The 13,257-nt window shown below is 38.5% G+C and overlaps 1 protein-coding gene and 1 pseudogene across 1 annotated transcript; both read right to left on the reverse strand.

Annotated features, from left to right (window-relative positions):
- Positions 1-1,809: 1,809 nt before the first annotated feature.
- Positions 1,810-3,099, reverse strand: LOC148932649 (pelargonidin 3-O-(6-caffeoylglucoside) 5-O-(6-O-malonylglucoside) 4'''-malonyltransferase pseudogene; annotated as a pseudogene).
- Positions 3,100-7,055: 3,956 nt separating this feature from the next.
- Positions 7,056-11,780, reverse strand: LOC125197436 (pelargonidin 3-O-(6-caffeoylglucoside) 5-O-(6-O-malonylglucoside) 4'''-malonyltransferase-like). Its single transcript, XM_048096175.2, has 2 exons — positions 11,351-11,780; positions 7,056-8,122 (listed from the first exon to the last, which is right to left on the reverse strand). The coding sequence occupies exons 1-2, from the start codon at positions 11,778-11,780 to the stop codon at positions 7,056-7,058; spliced, it is 1,497 nt and encodes a 498-aa protein (XP_047952132.2).
- Between the last annotated feature and the right edge of the window lie 1,477 nt (positions 11,781-13,257).

Below are 13,257 nucleotides of genomic sequence, written 5' to 3' on the forward strand. Positions count from 1 at the left end.
TAGCCCAAAAATGACTAGTATCGAAAAACAAAAACATAAACAGAGAAACTAACTGAAGCTCCCATAGGTCGGAATGCTCCATGCTATCAAGAACTAAACTATGAACCATGGATTTTCTCATAGCTTGATAACTAAATAAGTTCATTTATTCCTTAATTTACTTATAATTTTTTTTCGTAGCAGTATATTTATAGCTAGATCAATTCATTTGTCCGATTCTAATAGTTAATTCATTACCTAATATTTAATTAATTTATATTTTTTTTCACATTAGTAATTTGATAGTATATTATAATATTTATTAAAGTTATGCTTTTCATTTAAAAAAAATCTATTTCTTCAATTATTTTAAAGTTGACATATATTGTTCATGTCGTGACTATTTCTGGTGTCATTATCACTATACATATACAACAAACATTAGTTTGGATCCTCCAGTACCAAAATTCCGACCCAATGGAGGAAATAGCTCGGTTGAATACATTAGCGGAGAACACAACATAAAGAGTATTACTATACCTTGTTGCTCCTCCTCCTCCCGCACAACACTACCACTACAAAAAATTCGCTAATTAGTGACGGATACTTCGGTCACTAATAAGTGAAATTACTTCCCTACAACAGATTAGTGATAGATCAGATTTTTGGCAGATCCGTCAATAATAAACTTTTCAATAAAAAATTTTAGTGACAGATTTTTCGTCACTAAAGTTACTGTGACGGAAACCATAGGGGACTGCTTTGCATTAGTGACGGAGTATCTGTCACTAATAGTGACTGACACGTTCCAGTCACTAATTCTGTCATTAGTTGTTGAGCTATTGGATGCCGTCACTCATTCCGTCACTATTTTGCACTTTTTTTGTGGTGTACATCCATCGTGATCTGGAGGAAGCCACCCAAAGGCTTGTTCAAGATTATTTTTGTGAGCAACCACGATGGAGAGAGGAATACATTTGACGTTGTTTCAGCATGCGCCAGGAGTTAATTTTGGGCATCGCAAATACGTTTGCGGCTCGGGACGAATTCTCCAACAAATGAGTTGACGTTATTGGCCGGGAGAGTCTTACGACACTACAAAAAGTGTACATCCACAATTCTACATTTTGCTACTGGGCAAATGACAGATTTGTTTGACGAGTACTTGCATATTGCTGAATCTATTGGTCGTGATTTTTGCAGAGAAGTTCACGGAATTTTCAGAGCAGAATATCTCCATGATTGACATTTACAACAGCTAATTGGCATCGCGTGAAATTGATCTTAGCCGTTTGTTTTTAGATCGGATGAACTCTATGATTACATATCATAAATAGATTTGGTGATGACTGACGAATTGTCAGATTTACGATACATTGCTTGATTTGTGCATGTTTTGATGGATGATATGATGGAATAAATTGGTCTCAAGTCTCAACATTTAAACGACCATTAAAAGTTTTGTTGTTTATTCTTTGTCTTCTCTAACTAATTAAGAAAAACTAGTACTTTCTTCGTCCCCCATAATTTGTCACCATTTGATCTGACACGTGTTTTAAGAAAATGTAATAGAAAGTGGGTTGAAAAAGTTAATGGTATGTAGGTCCTACTTTTATATATTAGTTTTATAATAAAATATGAGTGGGAATGAGTTAGTGGAATATGGAGCCCACTACCAAAAATGGTAAAAGTGAAAGGCGACAAATTTTTAGGGACGAACGGAAAAGGAAATTGGTGACAAATTTTTAGAGACGGAGGGAGTATTAAATTAGATAAAATAAAGTAAAACCAAATACTCTTGTACACAACACAGGACGAAATCGATCCCATCTAGATTGCGCAGAGTGTAGCAATCTCATGGTCTCGCTCAAACAATTCCATGTCCTTCTTCTCCAAATGCACCCACGCCTCGATCCCATCTCCGTCCCTGCTTCCCAGCACAACCACCGTATTCGCCACCGTGTGCGGCGCAACGCTCGCCCACACCGGCTTCCCCCATCCCAAATCCACTCCGTAGAACCCAAACTTACTATAATCGGTGAACGTCAGAACATTGTCTTCCCCGCTCATGAACGTTCTCCCGGCAGTCCTCAGTGGCTCCAACACCGTCTCGTTGCGCCTATCCTCACCCAGCCCCAGTATCCCACCGCACACCGCCACGGATCTGCTGACGGCCTCCCCCAGCAGATCCGCCACCTGCTGGATCTCGCCTGCGCTGCAGCGGGCGAGAGACAGCAGGACCAGATTCCCGCAAGCGGTTTTACTCAGGGGAGGGTCTGTCCTCCCGCGCATGTTAACCGCTTGGGTAATCAAACACCCCCTGGATCGGCCGTGTTTGGCCCCATCCAGGGCGATCAGGGCTTCTGCTATGAGGGCACATACCGCCTGGACCCTGGACACCCTCTGGTCAGCCCTAAAGCAACAACGTTGCTTTAGGGCCGCTATGGCTTCCTTGGTGAAGGAAAACCTCTTCACTGAAATCCTTTCCAGGTCTAGGAAACGGATGGCAGCGCCTGAGGAGGCATTGCTCTGGCTCCTGCTGGGGAACATAGTGGCGCCGTCAAAGGTGACTGCCGCTTCCGTTTCTGGTTTTGAAATGATTGTGTTGGACCAATTGAGGAGGAAGGTGCTCAGGGCGGATACGTCGAATATCTTGTGGGAGATGCTGACGCCCACGACGAGGCCCCCGCACATGAGGCGTGTGGCCTGGATAGACAGGATGGGATAAGTAGGCAACTCGACTTGCTTTTTCTCGCGAGGGAGGAAAGCGTCGAGATTTTGGTGATCTCTCTCGGTGAGGAGGGTGGTGAGTTCGGTGTCGGGAGCCTCGGCTTCGACAAGCTCGGCGCCTTGGTCACTACAATCAACGATTTGGTCTTTGAGGATGAATCTTCCAGCTAGAGGGTAGAAGGAGGGTAGAACTTTGGATAGTGATTGTTCCAAGTTGATTGAATTGGGATTGGATGGGTAAAAGAGAAGGACTCCTACTTCCATTAGTGGGAGAATCTCATCTATAAATGACAATTTGTAGATTTTCAGATTCGGGGGAGTTGGATTGCATGGTTTTACAAGCTTTCTCTTCAATATTTGCACCTTCATTGTGTTTTGCTTGTATGCCATCTAATACCACAATCTCATCTATTTATATAAATCCTTCATTACCTTCAGAATTTATTGCAAATAAAAAATGCTACTACTTCCTAACTTGGTGTTGGATTAATGAGTTATGCACCCTTTTCTTACCCTTAGAAAACGGAAACAGAATCCTCTCCTAATTCAAATTCAATGGCAGTAAGTATTGTTAGAGAAGTCGCACTTCGTTTTTTACGTTCAGAAAGTTTGAGATATTCATTGATGCGGGAAATATGAGATTCTGGAATGCAAAGTACTAGCATGTGTAAAATCTTTAGTAATGAACTACTCTCTTCAATCGCGATTAGAAGTCTCATTTTTTTTTAAATTTCAATCTGTTTTACTATAAATATTAATAGGACTTATATTCTACTAATTTATTTTATTTATATATTTTAAAATTAATATATACAAGTAAAATTCGTATACTATATGCTTTTTTTATTAATTTTTTTAACATTTCTTAACACTTGTTACGAATACGTTGTTTATAATATATGGTATTGCTATAACTGTTTTAAGTTGGAATTATACAACAGGGATTAAAATATTGTAAGGGGTAGCCGACCAAGTTAGACCTTGTAATTTGATCTCAGGATTATACTAATATGTCACGTGCTTAATTAATAAATTATGTTTCGGGCCATGGGAAATGTTTATTGTTAGATGTGTTGGGCATTGTTCCATTTCACACTAAAATCAAAATTTGTATCAGATCGAGGAGAGAACGATTAGGTGCTAACTACTGATTAAGTATATTTGATCGTTCCCAGCTGTAAAACTACGATCCATATTATGTTCAATTTTTTTTTGTTGAAAACCTTTTATTTACATATAATTCATGTGTTTGAAATTATGATAGCATATTGTACAGCTCGAAAAGTTCAACTATGAGTTAAGACATACTCCCTTCATCTCACTTTAAGCGTAACATTTCTATTTCGGCATGAGATACTCCCATCATCTCATTTTAAGTGTAATATTTCTATTTCGGCACGAAATTTTATACAGTATTGTTTTCTGAGTTGTGGAGAGTGTAAAATAAGAGAGAAAAGAAAAGTAGAGAGAGTGATGTTCTATTTTTAGAAGTGTATCATTTTCGGACCCTTCCAAATTATTTACATTATTTTTATTTGAAGTAAAAATCAGAGTATTTAATTAAGATATTAGACTTGGTTAAATGTTCCTTTATTAAGTATTCTCTAATTATATGTGAAATGCTAATTTTGTTACACTAATTATTCATGCTTCAATTTACGATGTAAAAATGAAAAGTGAGAGTAGTATGGATCCGAAATTCCAGATCGTTCCCACGTGAGGTTGATTTGTGACAGCGAATAATTTGATTTGATTTTATTTTATTTTATAAAATATTTATTTGTTTTGGTGTGTGTGGGTGGAAACGTCGGTGCAGTGTGTGTGGGTTGGAATAATTATGCAAAACAAGAGAAAGAGTGGCTATAATACCAATAAATTAAACTGCATGAGTACTATCGTGGCACTTAATTTAAAATTGATTCTAGGAAGTGGGTATGATATTGGTAATATATACACAAAATCGACAAGCCAGCCAATGTCGAACCACGTTTTATACCCATATTTTACTGCTTGTTATTGTTGCTGCGATAATTGTTTTTTTAATATGCTAAGCATGTTTCTTGTAGCTCCACTTTGACTAATTAATTACTGAATCGGGCTATACTACGAACACGAGTTTATTCGAAGTTACATTTGTCTTTCAAAATTTGATTTAGAATTTGGTTATAGCATATGCAATGTGCAGGCCAAAATGGCTCAATCTCGTCTCTCCAAGACAAAGTAAGTATGGTTGATCCAGAGACAGATCTATATTGGGGGATAGAATCCTTGTAACTCCCACTTATTTTTGATCTACCTATATATAATATTCATTCAATACTGAATCACTCTATTATAGCTCAGTTGGGCCCCTAGTTTAACTAATAACCTAGGTCAGTAGGTCCGGTCAAAAAAAATTTATTGCGCATTTTGTTATTTATTTGGATTTTCTCATAGTTTTTTTTTTTAAAATATAAAAAACGCCCATAGTGGGCGGGGGTTTAGGCAGACCCCCAACTCGTGAATAAATCAAAATGTAATGTTCCAAAACATGATACTAGCCCAAAAATGACTAGTATCGAAAAACAAAAACATAAACAGAGAAACTAACTGAAGCTCCCATAGGTCGGAATGCTCCATGCTATCAAGAACTAAACTATGAACCATGGATTTTCTCATAGCTTGATAACTAAATAAGTTCATTTATTCCTTAATTTACTTATAATTTTTTTTCGTAGCAGTATATTTATAGCTAGATCAATTCATTTGTCCGATTCTAATAGTTAATTCATTACCTAATATTTAATTAATTTATATTTTTTTTCACATTAGTAATTTGATAGTATATTATAATATTTATTAAAGTTATGCTTTTCATTTAAAAAAAATCTATTTCTTCAATTATTTTAAAGTTGACATATATTGTTCATGTCGTGACTATTTCTGGTGTCATTATCACTATACATATACAACAAACATTAGTTTGGATCCTCCAGTACCAAAATTCCGACCCAATGGAGGAAATAGCTCGGTTGAATACATTAGCGGAGAACACAACATAAAGAGTATTACTATACCTTGTTGCTCCTCCTCCTCCCGCACAACACTACCACTACAAAAAATTCGCTAATTAGTGACGGATACTTCGGTCACTAATAAGTGAAATTACTTCCCTACAACAGATTAGTGATAGATCAGATTTTTGGCAGATCCGTCAATAATAAACTTTTCAATAAAAAATTTTAGTGACAGATTTTTCGTCACTAAAGTTACTGTGACGGAAACCATAGGGGACTGCTTTGCATTAGTGACGGAGTATCTGTCACTAATAGTGACTGACACGTTCCAGTCACTAATTCTGTCATTAGTTGTTGAGCTATTGGATGCCGTCACTCATTCCGTCACTATTTTGCACTTTTTTTGTGGTGTACATCCATCGTGATCTGGAGGAAGCCACCCAAAGGCTTGTTCAAGATTATTTTTGTGAGCAACCACGATGGAGAGAGGAATACATTTGACGTTGTTTCAGCATGCGCCAGGAGTTAATTTTGGGCATCGCAAATACGTTTGCGGCTCGGGACGAATTCTCCAACAAATGAGTTGACGTTATTGGCCGGGAGAGTCTTACGACACTACAAAAAGTGTACATCCACAATTCTACATTTTGCTACTGGGCAAATGACAGATTTGTTTGACGAGTACTTGCATATTGCTGAATCTATTGGTCGTGATTTTTGCAGAGAAGTTCACGGAATTTTCAGAGCAGAATATCTCCATGATTGACATTTACAACAGCTAATTGGCATCGCGTGAAATTGATCTTAGCCGTTTGTTTTTAGATCGGATGAACTCTATGATTACATATCATAAATAGATTTGGTGATGACTGACGAATTGTCAGATTTACGATACATTGCTTGATTTGTGCATGTTTTGATGGATGATATGATGGAATAAATTGGTCTCAAGTCTCAACATTTAAACGACCATTAAAAGTTTTGTTGTTTATTCTTTGTCTTCTCTAACTAATTAAGAAAAACTAGTACTTTCTTCGTCCCCCATAATTTGTCACCATTTGATCTGACACGTGTTTTAAGAAAATGTAATAGAAAGTGGGTTGAAAAAGTTAATGGTATGTAGGTCCTACTTTTATATATTAGTTTTATAATAAAATATGAGTGGGAATGAGTTAGTGGAATATGGAGCCCACTACCAAAAATGGTAAAAGTGAAAGGCGACAAATTTTTAGGGACGAACGGAAAAGGAAATTGGTGACAAATTTTTAGAGACGGAGGGAGTATTAAATTAGATAAAATAAAGTAAAACCAAATACTCTTGTACACAACACAGGACGAAATCGATCCCATCTAGATTGCGCAGAGTGTAGCAATCTCATGGTCTCGCTCAAACAATTCCATGTCCTTCTTCTCCAAATGCACCCACGCCTCGATCCCATCTCCGTCCCTGCTTCCCAGCACAACCACCGTATTCGCCACCGTGTGCGGCGCAACGCTCGCCCACACCGGCTTCCCCCATCCCAAATCCACTCCGTAGAACCCAAACTTACTATAATCGGTGAACGTCAGAACATTGTCTTCCCCGCTCATGAACGTTCTCCCGGCAGTCCTCAGTGGCTCCAACACCGTCTCGTTGCGCCTATCCTCACCCAGCCCCAGTATCCCACCGCACACCGCCACGGATCTGCTGACGGCCTCCCCCAGCAGATCCGCCACCTGCTGGATCTCGCCTGCGCTGCAGCGGGCGAGAGACAGCAGGACCAGATTCCCGCAAGCGGTTTTACTCAGGGGAGGGTCTGTCCTCCCGCGCATGTTAACCGCTTGGGTAATCAAACACCCCCTGGATCGGCCGTGTTTGGCCCCATCCAGGGCGATCAGGGCTTCTGCTATGAGGGCACATACCGCCTGGACCCTGGACACCCTCTGGTCAGCCCTAAAGCAACAACGTTGCTTTAGGGCCGCTATGGCTTCCTTGGTGAAGGAAAACCTCTTCACTGAAATCCTTTCCAGGTCTAGGAAACGGATGGCAGCGCCTGAGGAGGCATTGCTCTGGCTCCTGCTGGGGAACATAGTGGCGCCGTCAAAGGTGACTGCCGCTTCCGTTTCTGGTTTTGAAATGATTGTGTTGGACCAATTGAGGAGGAAGGTGCTCAGGGCGGATACGTCGAATATCTTGTGGGAGATGCTGACGCCCACGACGAGGCCCCCGCACATGAGGCGTGTGGCCTGGATAGACAGGATGGGATAAGTAGGCAACTCGACTTGCTTTTTCTCGCGAGGGAGGAAAGCGTCGAGATTTTGGTGATCTCTCTCGGTGAGGAGGGTGGTGAGTTCGGTGTCGGGAGCCTCGGCTTCGACAAGCTCGGAGCCTTGGTCACTACAATCAACGATTTGGTCTTTGAGGATGAATCTTCCAGCTAGAGGGTAGAAGGAGGGTAGAACTTTGGATAGTTATTGTTCCATGTTGATTGAATTGGGATTGGATGGGTAAAAGAGAAGGACTCCTACTTCCATTAGTGGGAGAATCTCATCTATAAATGACAATTTGTAGATTTTCAGATTCGGGGGAGTTGGATTGCATGGTTTTACAAGCTTTCTCTTCAATATTTGCACCTTCATTGTGTTTTGCTTGTATGCCATCTAATACCACAATCTCATCTATTTATATAAATCCTTCATTACCTTCAGAATTTATTACAAATAAAAAATGCTACTACTTCCTAACTTGGTGTTGGATTAATGAGTTATGCACCCTTTTCTTACCCTTAGAAAACGGAAACAGAATCCTCTCCTAATTCAAATTCAATGGCAGTAAGTATTGTTAGAGAAGTCGCACTTCGTTTTTTACGTTCAGAATGTTTGAGATATTCATTGATGCGGGAAATATGAGATTCTGGAATGCAAAGTACTAGCATGTGTAAAATCTTTAGTAATGAACTACTCTCTTCAATCGCGATTAGAAGTCTCATTTTTTTTTTAATTTCAATCTATTTTACTATAAATATTAATAGGACTTATATTCTACTAATTTATTTTATTTATATATATTTAAAATTAATATATACAAGTAAAATTCGTATACTATATGCTTTTTTTATTAATTTTTTTAACATTTCTTAACAATTGTTACGAATACGTTGTTTATAATATATGGTATTGCTATAACTGTTTTAAGTTGGAATTATACAACAGGGATTAAAATATTGTAAGGGGTAGCCGGCCAAGTTAGACCTTGTAATTTGATCTCAGGATTATACTAATATGTCACGTGCTTAATTAATAAATTATGTTTCGGGCCATGGGAAATGTTTATTGTTAGATGTGTTGGGCATTGTTCCATTTCACACTAAAATCAAAATTTGTATCAGATCGAGGAGAGAACGATTAGGCGCTAACTACTGATTAAGTAAATTTGATCGTTCCCAGCTTTAAAACTACGATCCATATTATGTTCAATTTTTTTTTGTTGAAAACCTTTTATTTACATATAATTCACGTGTTTGAAATTATGATAGCATATTGTACAGCTCGAAAAGTTCAACTATGAGTTAAGACATACTCCCTTCATCTCACTTTAAGCGTAACATTTCTATTTCGGCATGAGATACTCCCATCATCTCATTTTAAGTGTAATATTTCTATTTCGGCACGAAATTTTATACAGTATTGTTTTCTGAGTTGTGGAGAGTGTAAAGTAAGAGAGAAAAAAAAAGTAGAGAGAGTGATGTTCTATTTTTAGAAGTGTATCATTTTCGGACCCTTCCAAATTATTTACATTATTTTTATTTTAAGTAAAAATCAGAGTATTTAATTAAGATATTAGACTTGGTTAAGTGTTCCTTTATTAAGTGTTTTCTTATTATATGTGAAATGCTAATTTTATTACACTAATTATTCATGCATAAATTTACGATGTAAAAATGAAAAGTGAGAGTAGTATGGGACGGAAGAAGTATTGATTTTGTAATAAAATGTGAGTGAAAATATGTTTATGGAATGTGAAACCTAATACTACCATTGATGGTAAAAAGTGAAAATAGACAATTAATAAGGGACAGACTAAAACAACAAAAAGTGGACATTAAATGGAGGACGAAGGGAGTAAGAAAAAAAATAAGTAAGAAAGTAAGAGAAATAATAAAGTAGGGAGATACGAGGATAAAGTAGGAGGGAATACTAAAGTAGGAGAGATAAGATGATAAAGTAGAAGAGAGAATGATAAGTCAGAAAGGTGTATGAGTTAGTTTCTCCCTCCGTCTCGGATAATTCGTCTCATTTTTCCATTTCGGTCCGTCCACATAATTTGTCCCACTTCAAATTACCCATTTATGGAAAACAATTAATCCCCTCCTAATTAAGTTTTCGCCAACCCCACCACCCACATTTATATCTTTCACCCCCCTCCAAATTAACTCCTCCCCCACACACCGACTCTCACCATTCTATCGACACCCACACAAATCGACTCCCTTTCCACTCCAAATACTCCCTCTGAAAACCCTAGATCTACTCTGATGCCTCCACAATTTCCTTCGCCTCTATCTTTTCCTCCGAAAACCTGCAATTTATAGACACGCCGCGTCCACTCCACATCCAGCTCCACTAGTTCTACTGCCTCTATCTTCTCACCGCCCTCAATTTAATCCGAAACCCTAGGTTTCGAGAGTTCCACTGCGATGGTTGCTTATCCCGACACTCCTCCTTGGTTTTTATCGGTCGATCAGGACGATCTCGTCGTCCCAGACACGCCGTAGCATCTGTGGGCTTCTGACTCTGCCATCGACGACTCTTTCGTCGTCGGAACCCTAATCGACACTGTTGTCCCTGAAACCCAACTTGATTCCTTCATTCCCAACCAGATTTTCGAGTACGTTGGTTGTGGTTGCCCCTACTACGGTCCACAACCACCAGCCACCCCTTACAACAGCCCAGCACCACCAGCCACCCCCTCCCACGGTCCACCAGCCTTCCCTATCGTATATTTTGACTTTGAGAGGCAGATGCTTGCTATTTTGGTTGGGTGGGAGGATGTGGTTGTTGGTGTTTATGTTTGTGTGGGTTGGAGGTTGTGTGCATAGGTAATTGCTTATATGGGGTTGTTCCCTATGATTGTTGTCATGTATGTGCTGATATTGAGATGATGCTAATTGTGTTGCTGCTAACTGATCTGTTCCATGTGATACAAATTCTATGTGTTGGGAATGTTGACCTCATCCCTATAATGATTTATTGTGTGTTGCTATTACTGATATGTGTTGATTACTAAGCCACCCCTCTTGTTAGGTTAGGAGGCTTATTTGTGAGTTTATATAAACACCAATATCTAAGGGAAAATGATTAATAAACCATACACAGTCATTACAAAAGCCACCCCTTTACATGGTTCAGAGGATGTTTTGTTAGTTAGGCAGCCTTAGAAGCCACCCCTTACACATGTATGGTTTAGAGGCTGCCCTATGATGACAAGTTTCTGAGGGATTAGGATTTTAGAAGCTACCCCTACACATGTAGGTTTGGAGGCTTTACAAAAGATGACAAAAAACAGTTGATAGCATAAGCCACACCTAATCTTGAGGCTTTCACACCCAACTGCCAAAAAATGCTTCCTACTTACTGAACTTAGAAGCCTACAGCTCTACTGATACCTGGGATCTCATATGATGTGCTAACATCATTTTCTGGCTGTTGGAGGTATGCCACTGCAGCCTTCAGAATTTGTTCTTCAACCTCCAAAGTGTTTGGAAGTATCCTCAGCCTTGATAACCTGTCTTTGTTTATGTGTGGAGTTTTGTAGCCATTTCCCCCCTCCACCTTGAAAATATCTGTTAAATAACCTTGAAGAGTTAGAAAAACCTTTGTGAGTGTTTGTGCACTAAGTTCTTCAAAAGAGCTTTGCGCATTACTTAACAAGTCATCCACTCCCCTAGCTAATTCGTTATCTTGTGTAGACTGGATGGCTCTGAAAAAACCTAAATCCAAAACATTACAGTCAAGATAATTAGCTGGTTGGCAAATGATATGGAATTTGATCTCATATGTGTTTGCAACTGACTGAAATTCTGCATCATTGTGCATTACGTGAGGTCTGACATTGTCTTATTGAATGAATATGTCCTTACTTTTATTCTCTGGCTATTTATCCATGATTGCTGGTATGATCTGCATCATTGTTGCTTGTGTGATGTCTGGAGTATATGTGAGGATAAAAAAAATGGAATTAAAAACTGTGGACCTTTTGAATAAGGCATTCTCTCATGAATATATTGTTCACTGATTGAATGGGCTTTGGTGATGCACTTTTTATTTGTTAGAGTTTGTATACTAGAAATCACCTTTCGAGAGATTGAATACTGTTAAAACTCTTATTATTTTCCAAATGAATAAACAGATTATTTTTGTCATAATGTTGTTATGTTTTACATTTAATGGATGTTTATTGCATATTTAAATGTTATAAGTAACTTAACAAAGTCTAAGTCTTTGTTTTAGTAGACCGGTTGTGGGCGTCGTTCACTTTAAGGTAACACGGTCAGTTCTAAACAAAGAAAAAGAATAATTTCACAACCTAGATAGGCTTAGACTACCTATCGTGAAAGGTTGCAATGTCAGTCCGATTATTTCTAAGCCTTACTAAAATAAGATGACGTTGGTGTGGTATAGCACTGAATGGATCTAACAGCGAGACAGTCTTTATGCTATCTACTGAAAGACGAGGTCTCGTAAATTATTTCTCAATCAATGTACGTTAGCATTGAGCACACGGTATTGATTATGCACTACTTTGACTTACCAAATGGTGCGGGTTTTTCGCAACCCAATAAGCCTGGTATATTGGGTAGTGGTGATTAATATTTAGCGGTGCTAGGATTGCTATTATATTGAATCGTGCGCGAGGTGAGTCTCGTTTGATAACATCCTCAAGAGAAGCTTGAAATAAAGTCTTATTATTCGGAACCTAGCTAGTTGGAGTTTAATTACTTTATGAATAATAAATAAGATTTTCTTGCTGAGTCCTCTCTTGGAATAAATAAGATATTGATTAATTAAGTCCATAGCAGACAATAATTGATTAATGGATGTTTCTATCTTAAGCGCGGGAAATAAATATAAAGTATTGGAAACCCGAAGTACTTATAATTTCGGATTTGGATGGGGAGTGCAATATTACTTTTGTAGTGGCTACTCGTAATATTCCAATTTCAAGCTTATATTAAATTGGGTTTAATTTAACTAGTAAAAAGCTAAATGGAGGAGCTCATATCCAAAGCCTTCCATAGATCCCTGTCTGGGCACAATGTGTGACTTATTATAAATAGGAGAATATAGGAGACAGAAAATATATTTGTATTTTACTCAAAATTTTCGGCCCCCTCTACTCCTAGTAGTGGTTGAATTTTTCTCCTCCGAGGGAAAGGATTTCTGTCTTCTCTATTTAAGTCCTAGTGCACTGGTGAGATCAGCCCACCCTGATATCAGTTCACAGTCCGGGAACCAGTCAGAAGATCCGTGGTTTTGTACTAAAGATCTTCACGTGGAGAAGGCGCTAGCTATC

The sequence above is a fragment of the Salvia hispanica genome, chromosome 2 (genome assembly GCF_029641045.1).
Source record: "Salvia hispanica isolate PSC_SH4W2 chromosome 2, Shi_PSC_v1, whole genome shotgun sequence".
NCBI lineage: Eukaryota > Viridiplantae > Streptophyta > Magnoliopsida > Lamiales > Lamiaceae > Salvia > Salvia hispanica.

What these genes read in the sequence shown, in the direction of transcription:
- LOC125197436 (XM_048096175.2), bottom strand. Translation starts at nt 11,780, where the DNA reads ATGCACAATGATGCAGAATTTCAGTCAGTTGCAAACACATATGAGATC. An exon ending in CACATCATATGAGATCCCAG is followed by an intron (nt 8,123 to 11,350) that starts GTATCAGTAGAG and finishes TCTACCCTCTAG; the next exon opens with CTGGAAGATTCATCCTCAAA.